The sequence below is a fragment of the Orcinus orca genome, chromosome 9 (genome assembly GCF_937001465.1).
Source record: "Orcinus orca chromosome 9, mOrcOrc1.1, whole genome shotgun sequence".
Lineage (NCBI taxonomy): Eukaryota > Metazoa > Chordata > Mammalia > Artiodactyla > Delphinidae > Orcinus > Orcinus orca.
The window spans coordinates 15,168,464-15,192,527 of record NC_064567.1 but is presented as its reverse complement, the minus strand read 5'-3'; the positions used below and the strand labels follow the sequence as shown (position 1 = coordinate 15,192,527).

The 24,064-nt window shown below is 39.1% G+C and overlaps 1 protein-coding gene across 17 annotated transcripts in view; it reads left to right on the top strand.

Moving 5' to 3' along the window:
• AKR1D1 (aldo-keto reductase family 1 member D1) overlaps positions 1 to 19,461 on the top strand; it is a 98,073-nt gene extending 78,612 nt beyond the window's left edge. For 8 of the 17 annotated variants that reach the window (XM_049715100.1, XM_049715098.1, XM_049715099.1 and 5 more), the window contains 2 exons: positions 1,497 to 1,579; positions 4,084 to 6,516. In XM_049715100.1, the coding sequence (XP_049571057.1) occupies positions 1,497 to 1,579; positions 4,084 to 4,126 (126 nt within the window). In that variant the 3' untranslated portion in view covers positions 4,127 to 6,516. The other 9 variants (XR_007479365.1, XR_007479364.1, XR_007479362.1 and 6 more) reach the window with 9 other exon arrangements.
• The last annotated feature ends 4,603 nt before the right edge of the window (positions 19,462 to 24,064 follow it).

Here is a 24,064-nt window from a genome sequence, read left to right as displayed (position 1 = left end):
GTCCCCTGGGCTACATCCCTATTCTTGTGCTGAAGGAGGTGAGGTCATGTGACAAATAGCCCTACTAGGTGCGGGAAGGTGTTAAAGAAAAAGGAAGCTTGTAAGGATTTCTTTTATAAGTGACTGGTTCATTCATGACTGTTTTTATGTTATAATAAATTTCCTTCTACAATCTCATAACTCCAATTCTTGGATAATAAATAATCAAAGGAAAGAATGCTCTGAAAAGACCACTTGGAAACAATCCTTGGGGGAATGACTAAGTAAATCGTATTACATCTATACTACGGATGTAGTAGTTAAATAAAGTCAGTCTATACATTTTGACAGAAAAGATCACCAAGACATATTATGTGAATGAGATAAAGCTGCAGAATAATAGAAATATGATACAATTGCATTTTGCTGTTGCTGTGTTGAATGTTTGGAAGGAATCTGTGGGAAGGGGAATAGCACTGGGGTGGTGGGTATCAAGAGGCACTTTTGTTTCTTTTACTCCATACATGTCCATGTATTTCTGTAGTGTTTCATTTCTTTACAAAAAGCATATATTCATGTATTACTTTTACAATTAAAATTTATTCATGTAGGGCTTCCCTAGTGGCGCAGTGGTTGAGAGTCCGCCTGCCAATGCAGGGGACACGGGTTTGTGCCCTGGTCTGGGAAGATCCCACATGCCGCGGAGCGGCTGGGCTCATGAGCCATGGCCACTGAGCCTGCGCGTCCGGAGCCTGTGCTCCGCAACGGGAGAGGCCACAGCAGTGAGAGGCCTGCGTACCGCAAAAAAAAAAAAAAAAAAAAAAAAAAAAAAATGTATGCATGTAAATTACTAAATTAAAAGTTAAGGGATAGAAAGATAAAATAATAAGAGAAATTATAAACAAATCAACTGTTAAAAATATAAATAAGCTAAAATAAACTATTAAAATGTTCATAAAGGACAATTATAAAACCAAGGTACAAACTGTACAAGCTAAAAAAAAAAAAATGAAAAAGTAATTAGAATTAAAAGGTAGATAAAGAGACATTAAAAATGACAAGAGAAAGGATTAATATGATGAACCAAAGCAAATTAAAAGTTAAAAAAAAATACATAAGCAAATTTAGAGACTAGGGAATATTTTTGTTAAAAAAAAAAAAAAAAAGTGCACGAAGGCCATAGTCCAGAATCAAAAGTTCAGCATCTTATACCAAAATAATAAGAATTCTTCACTTTTAGATTTTTAGGAGATGTTCTGAATGTGTATTGTTTCAGAACATTTGAAATTTCTTGCAAGGTGTCCCCAGCAGGATTGTCTTAAAGACAAAGGGCAGAAAGAATTCCATCTCCACATGGGTGGGGTGGCCCCCCCGCACTAGCCCAACTCCTCTAAGACATTTGCAGAGATGTTCATAAATCTTTGAAGGGCTCCCACTGCTGGCCTCACTCCCTGATCCCAAGCTTGACCCATCTTCTACTATTATAAATGTCTGTTTTTTTGTTTCTGTTATTTCAGATCTTTGACTTTTCTCTCACTGAAGAAGAAATGAAGGGCATTGAAGACCTGAATAAAAATGTCCGCTTCGTGGAAATGCTCATGTGAGTTCTGGGGGATCATTAATCAGGTTCTGTGCAGTGATGTTGAATTGTCAAGCGTCAACCAACAGGCTCTCATGAACCGGGACCATGTCCATGGAAGGCACAAGGGTAAAGGCCGGTGGGCAGCATGTTCTGAATTAGGAACTTCCTACAAACCTGCATTTTTGCTTAAAAGAATATTTTTGACATTTATGACATTCCCATTGGTTAGGTTAAGGCATCACAGGCTAAAAACATTGAGGAGAATTAAATCAGTTTTCGTTATGTTAATACAACAGCAGCACAGATATGCAAACAACATACTTATTTCTTCCTTAGAAATCAAAGTGGGCACAAATTAGAGCAAAGCTGTCAACAAGAACAATTCCTGGGAGAGAGGCATTAGAGTGCAGTAGAAAGAGCAGCAGGTTGAGTTTTAGACAAATGTTTGCCTATAAGATTTGGAGCTTCTGGCTTCACCTATTGTCTGACTTCCCACAAGCAAAATTCCTTCCAAGTGTTGCCAAATTTAACTATCAACTGAAGTAACCCTTTATTCTCTGAATATTACGGAGCCTTAAAAATAAAAAAAAAGAATATAGTTCATGTATATATACACACGTATATATTTGTATACATACATACCCACATTTTTTCTTCTTAATCATTCTTCATTAATATTTCCAGTTCTTGAAATCACCTGGATAGTATTCTTCTTTTTACAATCTTCTCTTTGAGTGTGCATTTAGAAAATGCTCGTTAAGATGGTTCGTATAGTTTGGGCGCTTATCTTATCGGTCCCACTATTTTTCATGAGTCAGAAAGTGCGGACTATGCTAACACTGAATTTCTGAATCAATTTCTGAATTAATAAACAGCTTTCTAATGTGAATTTTCCAGGGGAAAAACTATTTGAAATCAAGAAGCACCTCCTAGCCTCAAGAACATAAAAGTAAACACAAACACAGAACTAACCCTTACACGTTAATTAACAGCTCTTGAAGATAAACTATTTCTATTGAATAAATATCATTAAATTAAAAATAGAGATAGCCAATCCTCCAATATGCTGTTTTGTTTTGTTTTTTTACAGTTGGTTAGTGACATTATTTGGTTTGACATTTTATTTATTTATTTATGGCTGTGTTGGGTTCTCGTTGCTGCACGCGGGCTTCCTCTAGTTGCGGTGAGCAGAGGCTACTCTTCGTTGCGGTGCGTGGGCTTCTCATTGCAGTGGCTTATCTTGTTGCGGAGCACGGGCTCTAGGCGCACGGACTTCAGTAGTGTGGCACGTGGGCTCAGAAATTGTGGCGCACAGGCTCAGTAGTTGTGGGACACAGGCTTAGTTGCTCCATGGTATGTGAGATCTTCCCGGACCGGGGCTCCAACCCATCTCCCCTGCATTGGCAGTTGGATTCTCAACCACTGCACCACCAGGGAAGCCCGACCTTTGACATTTTTAATACCTAATTCTAGCAACACTGGGAAAATAACTCATCACATCTGGAAATAACTAGAAAAATCAGCAAGGAGAAACAAAGATTAGGCCCCATTGATCAAAAAAATGTATCATTTAGGGATGCTGGGCCAAGGTTCTGCTGCTTTTCATCTGGCTGATCCTTGATATTTGAGAGCCTTCTCTGGTTTTGTTTTATATTTTGATTTAAAGCTCATAGTACTTGCAGAGAACTAAATCTTAGGTGTGCTTCAGTACAGGCACACACACACTCCAGTCCTTCTATAGACTGTTTCGCCATTTTTATTTAAGAGGTAGCTTCATCATTATCATCACTGTCATCATCATCATGGAAACTTACTTTGCTGGTCATCAACTTTCTAAATCTCAAACTTTCAACTCTCAGGAGGCCTAGTGATAGGGGCAAGTAAAAACTCTGAGAAGAGACTGACACTGATTCATGATAGAGTTTTTTTGTTTGTTTTTGCGGTACGCGGGCCTCTCACTGTTGTGGCCCGGAGCACAGGCTCCGGACGCGCAGGCTCAGCGGCCATGGCTCACGGGCCCAGCCGCTCCGCGGCATGTGGGATCTTCCCGGACCGGGGCACGAACCCGTGTCCCCTGCATCGGCAGGCGGACTCTCAACCACTGCGCCACCAGGGAAGCCCCATAATAGAGTTTTGAAGAGAAATGCTTATGTGGTTTATTGAAATGGGAGGCAGTTTATATCAAGAGAGCAGAAGGAGGAAGAAGTTGGGACAAAGTGTGTAAGTAGGCAGGTATTGCTCACCTCCTGTGCTTTTGTTTTAAGAAAATGTTAATGTGGAGACAACTAGCCTTCTCCCCCCAATCCCCCCACCCCACACTTACACCCAGGGTGCTATCTGGGGCTTCAGTAAAAGGTGCTGGCTTAAGGGGAAACAGGGGAGGAGAATGGGCACGAAACAGAAATGGCATGAGTAAGAGAAAGAGGGAATGGTCGGTAAAGTTACCAAAGAATGCTAGTAACACATACAGCCATGCAGCATTTGAAGTGAACTTTTTCCCTTTGGGGGAATTGTTTTGGCAGGTGGTGTGACCATCCTGAATACCCATTTCATGATGAATACTGACTTCAGAGAGCTCCGCAACAGATATTTTCCCTCTATGTGTGCCAGGACTTTGGGCTGGGTGGTTCCTCCAGCTATGGAAATCAAAGGAGTTTACTATCCTCAGATGAAATGGTGATGGAGACACACTTAACTTTTGTGTAGTGTAAGTGACTTTGACTTAGCTATGTGGGGGGAAAAAATAGGTTTAAATCTGTTGAAATAACTTGGAAATTATCAGCTAATATTTTATTAAATCAATGTCTTCTGGGTTTCAGAAAGAAAAATATTAGGCTTTAGAAAAGACTTCAAAGGCAACATATGAAGATAAATAACACATGAATTCGGATACTGCTGCCATGGGTAGTCTGAGTTCTTTAGCAGTTAACAGGGCAACAGCAAGGATGGAGAGCTGGACCATGCCAGTGTGCTGGCAGTGGTCTTGATGGTTTGGACCATTGACTGTAATACAGACACAGCCAAGGTAAGATCCACACATGCATTATTAACAGGGAAGTGATTTGCTTCACCTTGAGTAGAGAGAGAGGGCTAAGTATAGAAAAGTCTTACTATAGAGCTAATTAAACACCACAGCGGTCAACAAAGCCATACTGATTTGTTGTTTGTTTCCATCCAATGTGTGTTCGTGTAGCTTTTATCCAGCTTGAAAGATGGATAATTGCTTGTTCTCTCTTGCATGTTGTAAAGGGCCTGAGCTTCAGTAAGCTAGTGATCTATGCTAACACTGCCTGCAACTCCTGCCCCCATTCATTATATGACCACCATTATGCAAAGTGGCTTGAGACAACCTGCATACCCTGTATTGTAAAATAGTCCACAGACCATTATTTCAAAGAAGACATACAAAAAGGAAGCTTTAGGAAACATATTGAAAGAAGAGGTTTTATAGAATCATTAGACTTAAGACTTTGAAAGTTATTGGGATAACTGAATTTTGAGAAAGTAGCAAGTTCAAAAGAACACTGATAATTTTACTATATGTAAATTTTTTAAGTGAATAAAATGATTATTAGAATTCCATAGTAGAGATGTACCTATTTTCAGTCCAGCCAGAGCAGTATATTTTATTCATTCATATTAAGTCACTCTCACAGGGCAAGAGAGCGCTTCAAAACTTCAAAACATCAAAACAAACTTATGTTTGTCCAAGATCAATTGCTTATAATCTTCCATGATCTGAAAACATACATTTCTGAGAAACTATCGTTTTAAAAAATTGATCTCTACTTATTGTTTCCAATAATTCTAATATGAATACTTATAATGCTATTCTCTGGAAAATATCTCATTCACAAGAAATAATAAAAATGATGATTTATTCTACCACATGAATCTCCATTTTGTTGCTTGGGGTGGGGGGAATCATCTGAATTCATTTAAATTAGAGACCTTTGGTTGAATTCCTACTGTACATTTAGCACTGGGAAGATAGGGAAGATAGGAAGAAAAGGGAGTACCATAATGAAAGAACAGAAACTCAAGTCCTGACCTCTACTGTCAAAACTCTTCAAAATATTTCAGGGGGCTGGTGTGGAAGAAGGACCACACCTATCAAACCATTTTTTAAAGACAGGCATTGGAAAAGAGTCCCACTATTTGTCAGGAGAAATGTATACATGTATTTCTAAAGATTGGAAGAGGGGAATTCTGTCTTAGTCTTAACAGAGATGGAGGAAAAAGAGTTGGAGACAGAAAACAGAAGGTCAGGAAAGAGTGATCCTGGTCTGCATGAGTTTCTGCATGTCACTTCTCCCTTCACTCTCATTCCTCTCAAGCTTCCCAACTATTTTGGGATAAATTGTATGCCCCCAAAATTCATATGTTGAAGTACTAGCCCGTAGTACCTTAGAACGTGACCTTATTTGGAAATAGGGTTATTGCATATGTGATTAGGTAAGATGAAGTCATACTGGAGTATGGTAGACACTAATCCAGTATGATTGGTATCCTTATAAAAAGGGGAAACTTGGACACAGGCAACACACAGGGAGAGCACCACGTGCAGATAGAGGCAGAGTTCAGGGTGATGCTTTTACAAAGATGTCCAGCAAACCACCAGAAGCTAGGTGAGAGGCATGGACCAGATTCACCCTCATAGCCCTCAGAAGGAACCAACCCTGCCAACACCTTTATCTCGGACTTGTGGTCTCTAGAACTGTGAGGCAATAAACTTCTGTTATATAAGTGGCCAGTTTGTGGCACTTTGTTCAAGCAGCCCTAGCAAGCAAATATACCATCTCTCAGTCAAGATTTCCAGTCTCTCAAGCTGACACCAGCAGTAAAAATGGCCTTACTTAGTCAATGCTTTACTGAGCTCAGGTATTGATGACCAATATTTTTGACCTTCTTGGGGACTTTTGCAACCCCAAAGATGTTTGTTAACCCAAATCAATCTCTTTCCTAATCAGAGGCCTCTAATGGAATATGGAGTAAGATACATCAATAGTTACATAACCTGCCTGGAAAAGGAGAGGAGGCCAACAGCGTACCCACTGATCCATAAAAACACATGGACCAGAAGAGCAAGGACTTTCTGCCCCAGCCCGCAGAATGTTTTTTGTTTGCCCATCACTGACTATTCTCCTTGGAAGACCTCCCTCAGGCACTGTCTTCCATAATGACACAGAGGTTATTGGAAGAGGCCACAAGAGGCACATAGGCACCAATCCCAAGTCTGCAGGCTTCAACACTGCGACGTGCTGCACACTTCATGACCACAGTTATGGAAATGTAAAAGGTTGAGGTAAATTATATTTCCCAGGCTTGGTATTTCTCTGGAACTCCCTTAAAATTTCAAGCTTTCACTGGTGACTTCAATTTCTGACCATTCCAAACTAGTAACTAAATCATGATATCTTGTGGAGCCCTGGTCCTTGCATGTGAACCCTCCCGGAATCTGAACTGTACCCACCATGTTTCTACCTCCAGATACCAAATCCTCAAGTTCTCACTTCTCTTGATGGGGGCAAGGGGTGAGGAGGGATAGGATAATCTCCTCTGGGCACTGGTATTTTAGCTAGATTGAGAGCTGAGATGCAGAATATGGTGGGAGGTATGGTGGGAGTAGCAGTGGTCTTGACAAAAGTACATGGACTTTTCAGGTCCCCCCCTTAAATCTGGCCATTGGTAAATCTTCCTACAAAGACTATGTAGCATCCTTAGGAGCATGAGGGCCCCTTTAATTCTGTCTTGGGGGTTGTCAGGAAGAGATAAAATTGCCAAAGGACAATTTGGAGCTGGGTAGCCCTCACTTTATGTCCTGCTGAAGTTGGTCACATGTTGGTCAGAGAGGAGCAGCTAGTGGAAATGATTGAACATATGTTTTTAAACTGTGTTGTGTGTGTGTGTTGCTATTTGATATGTACTATTGAGCATTTTTTATTGACATTCGTATATAAGACTATTGTGTAGTTTTGTGTATACTCTTTAGTTTCTATTATCAAATTGTGCTCCTTTCATTGTTAAAAGGAGAGAGTGAGATTTTCTTTCACACTCTCCACTCTAGAACAAATTAAATTTAAACGATTTATTTCCTAAAGTATTGGTGGAATTCACCTGAGAATTGCCTCTCTGTCAATAGAGAGCCTGTACATTTTCTATTTCATCTCAAATCAATTTTGCAAATTTATCTTCTTCTATAATTTATCAATGTCACGTATTTAGCATATGGAGGTATATTTGTTCATTTAGTCAACAAGATTTTTGTGTGCCACTGTGGTAGGCTCTATCCTCGGCAGTTGGGATATTCCAGTAAACAAAAGTCCCTGAGCTCTCATACACGCCCGTACTCTTCCAATTCCTTTAATTTTCCTAAACATGTGGTCACCTCCCTCTTGCAATTCTTCTTTTGTTTGTCTATGGTCTTGTTTTGTAATTAATGGTTTATCAAGTTATTTTTTATTTTTTCTGGATTTCATTTAGACCAAATTTCCCAAAGGAAAGAAAATTCATTGACTACTTCTGTCTTTCTGTTTCTTAATTCATTCATATCTCATTTTCTTTTACTTATCTCTTGTCTTTTTTATAACTCATCCATAGACTTCTAACTTCTTAGGTTGAATATTTATTTCATTGATTTTTGTTGGTTTTTCTTGTATAGTAATATAAACATTGAATATAATGAATTGTCCATTGAGTACTGTTTTAGTTAAGATTTCTTAAGTCGATTTTGTAATTTTACAGATATTCTGAGTTTGGGGTTTGCTTTCTTCTTTAATCGTTGTTTACAAGAGTTCCTGTCTTACTTTAATTTCTAGTGTTAGAGCTTTTTTTCTAGCTTTTATATTCTACTTTTAATCATGCTGAGCTCAGATATCATCAGTCAATGTTTTCAACATTTCATGGAATTGTGACAAGATACATTCTGTTTTAAAGTATTGAGTTGGATATAACGGACATATAATCCTGTGTTATACATTTTTATCATCTAGTATTAGAAGAGCTATTTGAGTGAGTGGTTCTTTCTTTTAAACAGTGATTCTTAACTAGGTGTTAAGAGATTCGGCAATGTCTGGAGACATTTTTGATTGTTACAACTGGTGGGGGTGGGGAGAGGTAATATTGGCATTTAGTAGGAAGAGGCCAGGGATGCTGCTAAACATCCTACGATGCACAGAACAGCTCCCACAGCAAAGAATTATCTGGGCCAAAATGTAATTTTTGCTGAGATTGAGAAACCCTGCTATCAGAAGAGTCTTTCTTGACAGATGTTAAAATGTGCTGATTCCTAATGCCATAATTTCAATTTATTGCATATAACTGAAAACTAATCCATTTAGCCTTGTTTATAGTGCTTGAAGTAAACTGTCCACCTTTTACATGGACAGTTTGAACAAACTGTCCAGCTATGTTTTTTTCTTGTGTATTTTATCTTTTCTCAGATTATTAAACTGCTAATGTATGCCATGCTTTTAGTATTTGAGTTTAAAACACATGGGCAAGCGAGCCCCAATGAAAATAAGTTAATGCAGGAAACCAGGCTTTCCTGGTGACTCAGTGGTTAAGAATCCACCTGCCAATGCAGGGGACACCGGTTCGAGCCCTGGTCCGGGAAGATCCCACATGCCGCAGAACAACTAAGCCTGTGCACCACAACTACTGAGCCTACACTCTAGAGCCTGTGAGCCACAACTACTAAAGCCTGCATGCCTAGAGCCTGCACTCTGCAACAAGAGAAGCCACTGCAATGAGAAGCCCGCGCACCGCAGGAAAGAGTAGCCCCCGCTCGCCGCAAATAAGGAAAGCCCGTGCACAGCAAAGAAGACCCAACGCAGCCAAATATAAATAAATAAATTTAAAAAAAAATAATTTCTTCAGTATGAGTCAAGAGAAAAATTGCTCTAATAACAGACCACCATTGAAAATAGAAGCAATCTGAAAGATTAGATTAAGCTGGTAACCTACTTTCCTTCTTGTCCCAAATTTCTTTCTTTTTTTATTTATTTATTTATGACTGCCTTGGGTCTTCCTTGCTACACGCGGGCTTTCTCTAGTTGCAGCGAGCGGGGGCTACTCTTCATTGCGGTGCGCGGGCTTCTCATTGCAGTGGCTTCTCGTTGCGCAGCACAGGCTCCAGGCACGTGGGCTTCAGTAGTTGTGGCACATGGGCTCCATAGTTGTGGCTCACGGGCTCTAGAGCGCAGTCTCAGTAGTTGTGGCGCACAGGTTTAGCTGCTGTGTGGCATGTGGGATCTTCCCGGACCAGGGCTCAAACCCGTGTCGCCTGCACTGGCAGGCAGATTCTTAACCACTGTTCCACCAGGGAAGTCCCCCCAAATTTCTTGAAATAACTAAGCAGAGAGCCAATTAAATAGACTAAGTCTATAGCACCTCTCTAAAATAAAGAAAGGGTACCATCACTGAACCCCAAATCCTTAAGATAAGAAAGCCGAGGTAATTGGATTGACAAAGAAGTAAGAGTAGACAACAGTAGCCTAACGTACTTGCCGGAAACAACTGCTACAAAGGTAATAGCAATTTTAGACATGCTTCAAGTTTAGAATAAAACAATAATAGTAGAAGTTCCTATGACCTCACATCTGACAGGACTATCCCCTCCATACAAACAGTTCTGAGGGGCTCCCAAAAGCCATGTTTGTTTGTTTAATTTATTTATTTATTTATTTTTGGCTGTGTTGGGTCCTCGTTGCTGTGCCCGGGCTTTCTCTGGCTGTCATGAGCAGGGGCTACTCTTCGTTGCAGTGCACAGGCTTCTCATTGTCGTGGCTTCTCTAGTTGCAGAGCACGGGCTCTAGGTGCGCAGGCTTCAGTAGTTGTGGCACATGGGCTCAGTAGTTGTGGCTTGTGGGCTATAGAGCTCAGGCTCAGTAGTTGTGGCGCACCGGCTTAGTTGCTCCGTGGCATGTGGAATCTTCCCGGGCCAGGGCTTGAACCTGTGTCCCCTGCATTGGCAGGCGGATTCTTAACCACTGCACCACCAGCGGAACCGGCCATGTTTGTTCTTCAGGCTGAAAGCTATTTCTTTCTAATCAAAGTGAATACTGTTCCAGAAGAGAGCAGGTAACTCAATATTGAGACTGGAGAAACAGATCACAACCTGGGAAACTTCAAAAAAACACACAAAAGGTAGGATTAAAAAAAGAAAAGAGCAAAGCTGATTTTGGCATTTACTTCCAGGATAAAGCTATGGAGTGGGGGAGGCAGAGAAGAAGTGACAATGGCGGGAGGATTAAAGGCTACCCGTGGCCATGTGAGAACCAGCGTATATAACTGAAGCAGAACAGATTTTACTACCTCAAAATACTCCACATGGGCTTAAGAATTATTTTGTGCTGAAGACAATTGAGAAGAAACAGATAGAAGAAATCTCTGTCTTCCCCCGATTTGCCTAAAAGGAGGAAATAAACTTACAAAGTGTCCCTCCTCCCTCTCTACCAGGAAGGACAAAAGTTGAACTGCTAGAGACAACTTTAGATCCTTACCAGTCTGGAGATGGCACCAGAGGAATTTATATAACAAACTTTGCTAACTAGACCTTATCTTCTGTTAGTCTCCCATATATTTGTCCTCCCATGATTTGCTGCCCCTAGACTCAAAGTCCTTTTCTTTTGTCTTGTCACTTCTCAAAAAATGTATTGCTCTTTTGTTAAGAAGTTATGTAAGACCTAGTTCTAACCAAGCCTTTGAGTTACTCATCTCTGGGAACTCCCATGTGTAACATGCATGAATACATATGTCTGTAAACTTCTGTTTGTTTTTCTCTTGTTAATCTGTCTTTTGTCAGTCCAATCTACAGGGCTCCAGCTGGAGAACCTAAGATGGGTAGAGGAAGAGATTCGTCCTCACCTATAAGACTATGTCAGGTAGAAGCTCGTAGTTTCCTTTTAATAAGGGAGGCAAAGAAGCCAATGACATGAGCAATCATCATGGAAGCCATAAGACCGGTTGTCTCCTCTTGCCAACTCCACCTGCCTTCTGGGCACGAAGCCTCTGAAAGAAAAGTTAAACTCTAAGGTGAACTATGGAAAACTGAGGAACAAGAGCAGAACACAGTTTACACCAGCCAACTCCAAAGAAGACAGCAACAGGGCTTTGCCTAAAACGGCCTTGAGCAATTGGTAGTCTAGGAGGCAGAACCATATAGCTACGAGGCTCCAAATGCACTGTTGATATTCAAAATTCCAGAAGCATTCTTCAAAGGTGTGTGGCATGAAAAGGACGGCCCATATACACAGGTGTCATCAGTCACAGCTGCACCTATTAGCACCATCAATTTCCACCTCCATTCCCAGGCTTTTTAAACTGGAAACTGTATTTTGACCAGGTGGTAGACCCTGCCAGGAATGCCTCACACGTATTTCCTTTGGGGTAAGCCCCTAAACACAGGTTTTTAACTGAGTAATGTTAAAGAACAGCTCTGGGCTAATACCTAAGGATGTTGCACGTATCCACACAGGCACTTAGGCAAAGCTTGATCTGCAGCTGATCTGAGTCTTGGCCGAACATCCTGGGTCCTCTGAAAACAAGAGTGTGCTGGAGGCGTGTGAGGAGCTGCTACCAGGCCGTTTCTCACTCAGTGCCCTATCTGCCAAGAAGGAGGCCACAGTGAGGCAGTTTCTCATCTTCTGCCAGGTTTTGATGAGGCCTGAGACCTCTGACTCACCCCTTGGGGTCCAGCTGCAGACTATAAAGTACCTTAGCAGCAACATAGCAGTGGCCCTTCAGCAACAGGATAGACCATCATTCATGTTGCAATCATCTGGACCCTTTTGTTTTGGTGTTGCCCTACTCCAGAGACTAAAGGAAGGAGATTGCCATCATCATAGGGACATAGAAACTGGACAACAACAACAAAAAAAAAACAGCGAGATTATGCTACTATAGAAAAAAATTATAAAACTACTTAGATTCCAATAATGATTCTCCCTCAAGGGTCCTGCTGGTACGTAATTATATCTTTGTTTCTTTAACTGATCAATATTCCTAATAGTGACGCCATTTCCATATTAGAGTCTCCTGCTTTGTCACCGTTGCAAGTCTAGCTTGCACAAGAGTTGGTAAAATTTCCCATATTATAATTTTTTTTTTTTTTTTTGCGGTACACAGGCCTCTCACTGTTGTGGCCTCTCCCGTTGCGGAGCACAGGCTCCGGACACGCAGGCTCAGCAGCCATGGCTCACGGGCCCAGCCGCTCCGCGGCATGTGGGATCCTCCCGGACCGGGGCACGAACCCGTGTCCCCTGCATCGGCAGGCGGACTCTCAACCACTGCGCCACCAGGGAAGCTCTCCCATTTTGACCAAAAATATGTCTTATCTACCTCCAGGAAGAATTAATAAACCAGATTATAAGAGTTATTAAAATTTAATGGAGCAAGTTTTTATTCCAATTATCCAGTGAAACAACATTAATATATCAAATATTAATATAAATCTGAAGAAAAATGCAAAGATTTCTAGGTTTTTTTTTTTTTTTTTGCTTTTTTATGATTTATATGTAGTCTCTAAGGGGGAAAAATGTCTTGCTAAGGTAGTAACAGAAAAAAATGTTTTAAGAGAAGCTTATGATAATTGGTTACTTGGAAATATGTCAAGAGCAAAAATTGTTTTTAAAAAACTTAAAAATTTTAATAACTGGTACATAGTTATATAGGGAAAAGTTTTATATAATAAGATGATACCTTGGATAAATTAGACTGGTTTAATCTTTTGGTTTAGAAATAGCTATATTTTCTCTGATTTTACCAGTATAATACTATTTAGCATATTTTCTTGGGTTTATTTTCTAATAAAAAAAGCGAATTAATTTGAGTTTTCTAGATTTCCTCTACTGATTTTAATGGTCAAATAAGCCAATTCATAATAGATTATAAAATATTAAAATTATGTGTCAAAATAAATTGAATTATAATAGGTAATTCTTTATAAGAGGGATTCTTACAGTGCTATAAATCATATAGACTAATGTGTCAGCATAAATTATAATATCCAAATCCTTACTTTTAAATACTTAAACTAATATTAAATTGTGTTAATCACTGAGTTATATTTGGGTCCCTGAAAAATTTCTAGGTAAGATAAAGACAAAACATTGATCACTAAACGTATTAGTTTACCCTCTTCCTTATTTTTACAAAAACTATAGAATGGCAATCAGCAGATTAAAGGATGAACTTGCCCTTAAATGAAAATATACATGAATATTTTTGCCAACTTAAAATTTGATAAGACGATAGTGTGGATGAAAAATTGTTGCTCACCATCTGCCTCTACAGGGATTAGGTCACTAGCCACTGCAGTCCTTCAGCACACCCCGAAAGGGGTTCAGGGCGGAGATCATGGAAAAACTGGCAGAACAGGCCTTCAGATAGTTAGATGTTTTCAGAAGAAGGTTTTATGAGCCTAATTTCTTACATCTTCTCATATCCAGAAAAGCATTAAAATCATTAACAGAGACATCTGCTCCTCATGAATAGCAGTAAACTTCCAGCAAAATGTGTGCTTGATTGCACATCTCCCCCTTCACTAAAATCTTGTATATACTGACCTCCTTCTTTACCTCTTCAGAACAGTTCCTCAAATAAAAACGCAGACTTAGAGAACGGACTTGAGGACACGGGGAGGGGGAAGGGTAATCTGGGACGAAGTGAGAGAGTGGCATGGACATATATATGCTACCAAATGTAAAATAGATAGCTACTGGGAAGCAGCCACATAGCATAGGAAGAACAGCTCGGTGCTTTGTGACCACCTGGAGGGGTGGGTTAGGGAGAGTGGGAGGGAGATGCAAGAGGGAGGAGATACGGGCATAAACGTATACGTAGAGCTGATTCACTTTGTTATACAACAGAAACTAACACAACATTGTAAAGCAATTATATTCCAATAAAGATGTTAAAAAAAAAGAAAGAAAGAACAGTTCCTCAGAGCTGAGAGGCTGTCTCCCTGGCTATAGTTCTCTTTTTTTTTTTTTTTTTTTTTTTTATAGTTCTCATTTTATCCCAAGTAAAACTTAACTCACAACTCTCACGTTGTGCTTTTTTTATTTCAGTTGACAGTAGATAATTAGTACTTATGGACAAACATAGCTGTAGACCTTGTTTCTTCTCATTTTAATTTTCTCTGTTAATTGGGTACAAAATTTGGTTGCTATAGTTAAAGATCTCAAAAGCCCTCTCTTGGAAGCCAGATCCTAAATAGACCTTCCTTTCTTAACAGGTGTTATAGCAACAGCCCCCAGTCTCTGGGCGTTTCAAACTATGCTAAGCCTCTTTTCACTATTAATTGATAAAAGTCAAGCTTATGTTTTAGGGTAGTAACTCCAGTTTAAAGCCCTAAACTTTTCTCATTCCAATTTGATACTAAACTCTGATGACAATCTTAATATGATTTTATTTGGTATTAGGAATACTTAAGGTAATTTCTAAATATTTTATTTAAAATATTATGTTATTAACAAATCATCCCATTCAGATAACTGACCCAAACATGCCACATTACCAGAGGCTTAAGAATTAACATCTATAGGGCTTCCCTGATGGCGCAGTGGTTGAGAGTCCGCCTGCCGATGCAGGGGACAGGGGTTCATGCCCTAGTCCGGGAAGATCCCACATGCCGCGGAGCGGCTGGGCCCGTGAACCATGGCCGCTGAGCCTGCGCGTCTGGAGCCTGTGCTCCGCAACGGGAGAGGCCACAACAGTGAGAGGCCCGCATACCGCAAAAAAAAAAAAAAGAATTAACATCTATATACTTAATAGTAGATATTATGCCTTTAAAGTTGCTTATGAATTTGCCATGCTACAAAAATAAAGGAGTTTTCTAACTTCTTTGTGAAGCCCAAGAAAATTATTGGAGATTATCCAACATCAAAAAAAAATCTCATTATTAAGCTTAAAACCAATGAAGAAAATGCATTTTCTATTATTATGCAAACTAGTGACTCTTACTGGTTTTCATCCAAAAGAGACTAAACATTTATAGTCAATAGAAAGATAGTTATGTAATCTAGTTTCTAGAAGGAAAAAAACCTTATTGATAAAATCTTCCATTATTTGTAATTTTTATAAACCCCTAATAAACTGAAGCTGTAGGGCAAGAACTGAAACCCCTACCTAGTGAATCATTTGAACATTTACAAATGAATCTCATTTTTTTGTTTCAAGCTTTGATATATATTTTTTAATGATTATTTATAAATAAATATTTTGGTTGAATTTAAGCAGTCTTTTGCCAAAAGACTAACATGCTGATATAAAAACAAAGATTTCATTTTCCCACCTGGAAATATCAATAACAGTGAAAGCTCACTTTACAGGTAAAATATTTTTTAAATGTATGCAAAGTATTCACATTTAACTGAAAAGTCCACATCATTTTCAAAGCTCTAAGAAGAAAAAGGCAAGCTAATGACATTTTAAAGTCAATACTGCCCAGCTTCCAAAGAAGCTTACTCTCCCTCGAATGATAATGGGATCTTATCTCAAAATCTCTATGGGGACTTCCCTGGTGGTGCACTGGTTAAGAATCCGCCTGCCAATACAGGAGACACAGGTTCAATCCCTGGTCTGGGAAGATCCTACATGCCGCAGAGCAACTGAGCCCGTGCGCCACAACTCCTGAGCCTGTGTTCTAGAGCCTGCGAGCCACAACTACTGAGCCCACGTGCCACAACTACTGAAGCCTGCGCGCCTAGAGCCTATGCTCTGCAACAAGAGAAGACACTGCAGTGAGAAGCCCGTGCACGGCAACAAAGAGTAGCCCCCACTCGCCACAACTAGAGAAAGCCCGCGTGCAGCAACAAAGACCCAAGGCAGCCAAAAATAAATAAATAAAAATTTTAAAAAATCTCCATGAACTCTCACTATATTGTTACTAAAATTACCTTTAGGCTTGGCTTGAGTTCTCTACTGACAGGTTCTGCCTTGATGCATCCTGATCTCATTGAGTATCATTATTTAGCTCATTTATGTGCTTAGTTATATACCCAGCAGCTGCCAGCCACACATCCAAAAGGGAAACCAATGATACACCTCTACAGACTAACTAGTTTAGAAGCACTACCACATGGATGAACCTTGAGGACATTATGCTAAGTAAAATAAGCCAGTCACAAAAGACAAATATTGAATGACTCCACTTAGAAGAGGTACCTAGAATAGTCAACTCACAGAAACGGTGGTTGCCAGGGGATGATGGGGCAGGGGGGTGGGGAGGGAGATGGCGGAATGAGGAGTTAGTGTTTAATGGATATGGAGTTTCAGTTTGGGAATATGAAAGCTCTGGAGGGGGATAGTGGTGATGGTTGCACAATGTGAGTAATGCCCCTGAACTATACACTTAAAAGTGGTTAAAATGATAAAATTCGTTTTATATATACTATACCACAGGAAGGAAAAGGAGAAGGAGAGAGAAGAACTTAAGATTCTACAACCTGGCCATACAAACCTGCTAGAGGCCTGACCCTGAAACCCACTAAAAGGCTCCAGAAACAGACCACGACCAAAGCAGACAGCTTCCTGTGAATTCTGTAATTAAGATTCTCTGACTCAAGATGACATTGGGTGCAGACAGTGTCCCGCCAAGGCCTTCAAATCAAGACTCGTAATCAGGATATAGGATTTACATTTGAGCTTAGGTTTAATAATCATCTCACCTCCATTTCCTTACTCCTTTCACGTTAATCTTTTCTGTGGGCAACACTATCAATTTCCAACTGTTAAATTTGTTGTCCAACCTTCCAAAGTATTTAAAACAAAGCTTGATATCAAAACTTATCAAAAAGGATCTAAGACACTGGATATCACTGATTTCTTTTTTTTCTTTTTTTAAAAATATTTATTTATTTGGCTGTGTTGGGTCTTCATTGCTGCACGGGAGCTTTCTCTAGTTGTGACGAGCAGGGGCTACTCTTTGTTGTGGTGCACCGGCTTCTCATCGCGGTGGCTTCTCTTGTTGCAGAGCATAGGCTCTAGCTGCGCGGGCTTCAGTAGTTGTGGCTCGCGCGCTCTAGAGCGCAGGCTCAGGAGTTGTGGTGCACGGGCTCAGTTGCTCCGCAGCATGTGGGATCTTCCCGGACCAGCGCTCAAACCCATGTCTCCTGCATTGGCAGGAGGATTCTTAAACATTGCGCCACGCGGAAGTCCTGATTTCGCTGATTTCTATGAGGATTCTACTCTGGCGAGAAGTCTCAAAAACTACAATGTATGATCCATAATTTAGTTTTGATGATAAACCAAATAACAGTTAAAATACTCCATCAAGACAGGCACATCAAAAACAGCTTATTTAAATTTAATGAAGCTACTTTTCTTGCTAGGCTTTACGTTCCCAATTTTCTGTTAATATCTGTGGCTGTCCTCATCCCTTTGTGCCCTCCTCCACCAGGTGTGAAAATAACCAGGTGTGAAAATGTTGCTGTGTAGCCATCCCATTATCCCAAGCTGACACTCAACTGATAAGACTGTGTCAAGAAGAGCCTAACCCGTTATGGACAAACCTGTTTCACTTGGAGCTCATTTGACCAAAAGGGGGAAGCTGAGAAATTCCTGTGAGGAAAGTGGTGCAGCCGAAGGGTGGGGCTAACCAAAGGACCCAGGCAGACATTACACAGAGACAGCTATTGTGTGTACTCCATAACTAAACTCCCAAATTCTTCTGGAGAATCCATAAACCAATGAAGTTCTTAGATACCCATAGTTGGCCTTCTTAAGGACAGAATATCCAGACCGACCCCATACTAGCTGCCAGCTAGCTACCCAGTGGGGAAATGAAAGTATATTATAATAAGGCTTTTATACTGAATATGAAGTTATTTGACAATAGCCTGTTTTATGTTAAACATGCATGAGGAAAACTCTAGAGCAACCGTTAAAAAAAAAATTGCAGAGCTAATAAGTCAATAGTAGAGATAAATGTAATAAAAAATATTCAGTAAATTCAAAAGGCAGAAAAATAGAAAGCATATAGCAAGATGGTAGATGCAAACCCAATCAAATTCATAATTATATCTAATGTCATTTGTTTGAGAATTCAAAATAAAAGGCAGATATTGTCAGACTAGATAAAAACGTAAGACCCAACTATATATGCTGTCTATAGGACACTCATTTAAAATATATCTTTGTAAACAAATTAATGAGATCATTTTATACTTGTTAGGAAAATTGGGGGATATTGGCCTTAATGAACTGCTGATGGAAGTGTATTCTACCAGTACAGCCATTCTGGAGAGCAATCTGGCACTTGGCCAAATTAAGTCTGTAATACCCTGTGGTTCAGCTATTCCACATCTGAGTATTTATCCCAAAGAAATCCCCATCCATGTCCATAAGGTTTCATGCACAAGGATATTCATGGAAGCATTGTTTGTTGTAGTTGGATGTCAGAAGCAATCTGGATGCCCATGGCAGGGGAGAGAATGAGAAAAATACGGTAAATGCACAGAGTACTAATGCAGCCAGAAGAAGCACCAGGCTAACTGTAAACACAGCAATATGGATCTTTAAAACATAGTGCTGAGAGAGAAAAATATAAAAGAATAAGAAACAAGATGAGATCTGTAATGATACAATTTACATAATTAGAGGCATGTATTCTAAGCAATGTTATCCGTGTTAGAGCAATACAAACACAGAATATGCATTTAAAATATTAGAATGGGACTTCCCTGGTGGCGCAGTGGTTGAGGGTCCGCCTGCCGATGCAGGGGACACGGGTTCGTGCCCCGGTCCGGGAAGATCCCACATGCCGCGGAGCGGCTGGACCCGTGAGCCATGACCACTGAGCCTGCGCGTCCGGAGCCTGTGCTCCGCAACTGGAGAGGCCACAACAGTGAGAGGCCCGCGTACCGCAAAAAAAAAAAAAAAAAAAAAAAAAATTAGAATGGTTACTTATATAGAGAGAGGAGAAAATGAAAAGGGATAAATAACAATACACAAATACATATGTACATATGTAAAAACAAAAGAGGTGCCTCACACTCCCTAATAATATTAACGTGCCATAAAACGAGGCTTGTGATTAACTCAACCCCCTGTACATAAAGTCTGACTAAGAAAAACATATATAAAATAAAATGTCACATAGTTGAATCTGTCAGTATTTTCCTTTAGACATTCTGACTTCTTTACCTTACCCTAAAATTATATAAATCACCTCTATTTTTCTAATCATTTCTAGTTGCTTTGTGTGTTTGCATTTAGATCTTTAATTCATCTGAAAATGCTTTTGCATTTGCTATGCAGAATAGTCATAACCATATTTTTAATGGAAATGTAGTCCCAATGCAATATATTCAAGGAGCCGTCCTTTCCTCACTGATTTTAAATGTTCCATTTATTATACACTTAACTCCCATATGTACACAAGTCTATTTCTGGGTTCTTTTTTATTCCTCTGATCTATTTGTTTATTCTACTCAAACTACTAACTACTGTTGCTTTATATTTTAGTATATTTAGTATATGTTAGGTGTTCCCTATTATTCTTTTTCAATAATTTCTTGGTAATTATCACATTTTTTCCCTTCAGATCAAAAATAGATCCCCCCCAAATGCTCTATTGGGATTTTGTTTGGAATCACATACAATTTACATGTTATTCCGAGAAATACTGACAGCTTTGTATTATATCTTCCCACCCAGGAACATGGTATGTCTTTGTATTCCAGCTTTTGTTTTATGTCCTTCAGTAAAATTGTATTGTTTTCCTGAGATAAGTGTTCCACCTTTCTTGTTTAACTTATACTTGGTAATTTATAATTTGTTGTTACTATAAATTTTTTAAAATTTCCATTTCTAACTGGAATGCTATTATAAAGAAAAGCTGTTGATTTTTGACTATTTACTTTGTATCTAGAGATCATTCTAAATTATCTTCTTATATATCATAGTATTTTTTAATATGTTGAAGTTTCAATTTTTAGAAAGTAGGTGATTGGTAATTGCTTTCCTTTCAGAGTGAGCAGGGGGGAAAAAAGAAATTTTAGATTAAACCATTTCTCTTTTATTTTACACACACACACACACACACACGTGAGCAGAACTTTTACAATACTGTTTAAAAACTGGAAAATTTTAAAGCATTTATTTCACCAACATATAAGGTAAAGGCTGTATCCAGAAGTAAATATAAACATAATGAAATGAGGTATTCAAGAAAAAGAAAATATTTATGTATAAAATTAAGCAACTTCTGTGGGCCAGGCACAGCACAGAAGCTTGAAGTTTAATGTAGAAAAGCACTAATAATATTAAATTATTTTAAATAATAAATGTACATAAATTTATACCAATAAGCAACAGTGTATCAACTACAGGCAATCCTCCCTTTGCATGTAGGACTATTAGTCCATGCAAGCTAAAACTATGCAAAGCAATCTTAATAATCAATAGGAAAAATTAAAATTGCCTGTGATGTTTAAAATTTTTGTCAAAACATTGAAAATTCTCTTATCCTTAATTATAAATGTAGAGTAAAATTGAAAAAAAATAGAATATTCACTATGCCATAATTTAAAATTTTAGTAACATTGAGAATTCAAGTGTTTTATTTCTTTGTAAAAAAAGCTCGATCAAGAGTAGTTTGGGGCTTCCCTGGTGGCGCAGTGGTTGAGAATCTGCCTGCCAATGCAGGGGACACGGGTTCGAGCCCTGGTCTGGGAAGATCCCACATGCCGCGGAGCAACTAGGCCCGTGAGCCACAACTACTGAGCCTGCGCGTCTGGAGCCTGTGCTCCACAACAAGAGAGGCCGCGATAGTGAGAGGCCCGCGCACCGCGATGAAGAGTGGCCCCCGCTTGCCACAACTAGAGAAAGCCCTCGCACAGAAACGAAGACCCAACACAGCCAAAAATAAATAAATAAAATAAAAATAGATCTCCTTAAAGTGGAAAGAATCACCCTATGAATAATGTTATTGTGAATATCATGCTAACAATTGAATAATTATTCCAATAAAATATTTAAAAAAAAAAAAGAGTAGTTTGAACAGGGGGTTTCCCTGGTGGCGCAGTGGTTGAGAGTCCGCCTGCGGATACAGGGGACACGGGTTCGTGCCCCGGTCCAGGAAGATCCCACATGCCGCGGAGCGGCTGGGCCCGTGAGCCATGGCCGCCGAGCCTGCGCATCCAGAGCCTGTGCTCTGCAACGGGAGAAGCCACAACAGTGAGAGGCCCGCGTTCCGGAAAAAAAAAAAAAAGTAGTTTGAACAGTTTTTGCCTTTTCTCACCTAAATTATGATACAGAGCAAATATATTTTCTGTATTTTGGAGAATTGTAATATTTCTTTTCTAACTTTGGATCAGATACCAACATTTTATCCGTTCTGTTTTCAATGTCATATATCATATATTATATGATTCCATTTATATAAAATGTCCAGAATAGGCAAATCCATAAAGACAGATAAATCCATAAAGCAGATTAGTGGTTACCTAGGTTGGGAGATTTGGGGAAATGCAGAACGGCTGTTAATGGAGTTTCTTTGGGGGATGATTAAAACTACTGGCACTTCTACCTGGACCAGAAGGGAAGCCAAATTCCCTGAAATTCCCTCAACTGATTTGTCTACTGAGATTGGGTCAATCCTCTCCAAAAGGGTATTTAACTAGGGCCCTGACATTATCAAGTGTAGTGTTTTTCAGACTTGTTTTTAGCAGCAGAACCCATTTGGGGAAAAAAAAAATTGAACTTGGGACCCCAATATATAAGAGAAATAAAAGCTATTTTTAATTGACATAATGCAATTTATAAATTCAAATTTGTAATATTTATTATTATAAAGTCAATTAATTAGAATAATGAGGATGTTTTGATAAACCCCCAAATTTTAAGATATTAAGTGTTATAGCAATCTCTAGATCAAATTTCCTTTTTTTAAATTGCATAGTATTAAAAATCCTGACACAATATAGGAATAGTTGAAAAGAGTAACAATTACTATTTTTTTTCTTATTTTTTTTACACACCTTATTTATTATATTGATAATTGTTTCCTCAGCTCTGGTAAAAATGACAGCAAAATAACATATACAATTTTGAATGCTCAAATCATTAATGTGAAGTCAGTAATCACTTTTTAAATAGCTCTTGAAATTAGAAAGTAGTACCACATGAAATGTTGATTTCAAAGTTAAATCACTGGCAATTGCTAAACCTAGTTGGTGTCTTTATCATAAATATACAAAAATCAAACATGAAGTCCCTAAAATTTATAGTAAAGGCTGAAAATTTTATATGCTATTATCATTATATAGTATGTTGTATATTTATTTATTACTGCATAAGGACAACTACCCAGTAACTATGAACATTCTCAAGGAAGCCCAAGACAAGTACTAAGAACTTCTATATTCTATTGTGGAACAGGATAAAAATTATTATACTTTGTAATATATATTAATAATTTATATATATAAATAAAACTTGGACACAACTCAACATTAAAATAAAGTCATACAGCTATTATTTGCCATTAGCACTTTTAGAAGGAAATAAGGTACTAAAGATTCTGGATGCCTTAGAATTGGTATAATCTAGTGTTCTGCAATTATTGTTTGAGTTTGTTGCTATTGCAATATTGTATGACCTAGCATATTTGGGGAGCAAATTTGCCCTGAAGAGAGGACAAAGATCTTTGAGAATGAATGTCCATATAGCAGTGTTTCCATGACAGTATAAGAATTATTTTAAAAGGAGGAGGGGCTGTTTTTGTTTCCTCTCCCCAACTGAACCCCTGCCTTAAGTGATAAGGCTGTAGACTCCAAATCTATCAATGGATAAAATAGTGCAAATATTGCTTCACATCCAAAGCTAGTACTATTTCTCTGAAGAACTGTGGCCATAGCTCCATCTCCAATCTAGGACACCACAGACCTGCTTTTTCAGGCTGAGAACACCAGGTGGCATATGGTGGCTGAATCAGAGCCTTGGTAACCATGGCAACCAGCTACCATTCCAGCTCTGGGCAGCTGCCATCTTTTATCCAAAGCAGTGTTTTGTGCACACTGGGGGTTTTGCTTTGAAATTGTTGTACTATGTGCTTTTCATTCTTCACAGAGTCAGGGTTTCTACTTCTGGGAAGGGAATTCCAGTGCCAGAGATAAATACCTCGGGTCAGTTGCATTAATTTTATTTTCTGTGCATTATTCATTGTGTCTGCATAAACCAGACTATGCACTGATATTTGAGAAGGCCACGCCTTTCACAGCAGGCTTTCTCTAGGGAGGCTAGACTTCACTGAAGGGAAATGCATGATGGAGTGAGTGGCTCCTCTCTGGACCAAGGTTAAAACAAAAATGCCCAGCTCAATGCTTGAATCCGTTGTAGGTACAATGACCCTGAGAGCTGCCTGGACAAAAGATGTCTGCTGTAACTATCACTGATGTATAGACGGAAGATGTCTGTTTGCCAACCTACTGGAAGGATGTATTTTACATAAATAGTATCTTCCCACAAAATGTGTTTTGTGTCTGTCATGCAGTAATG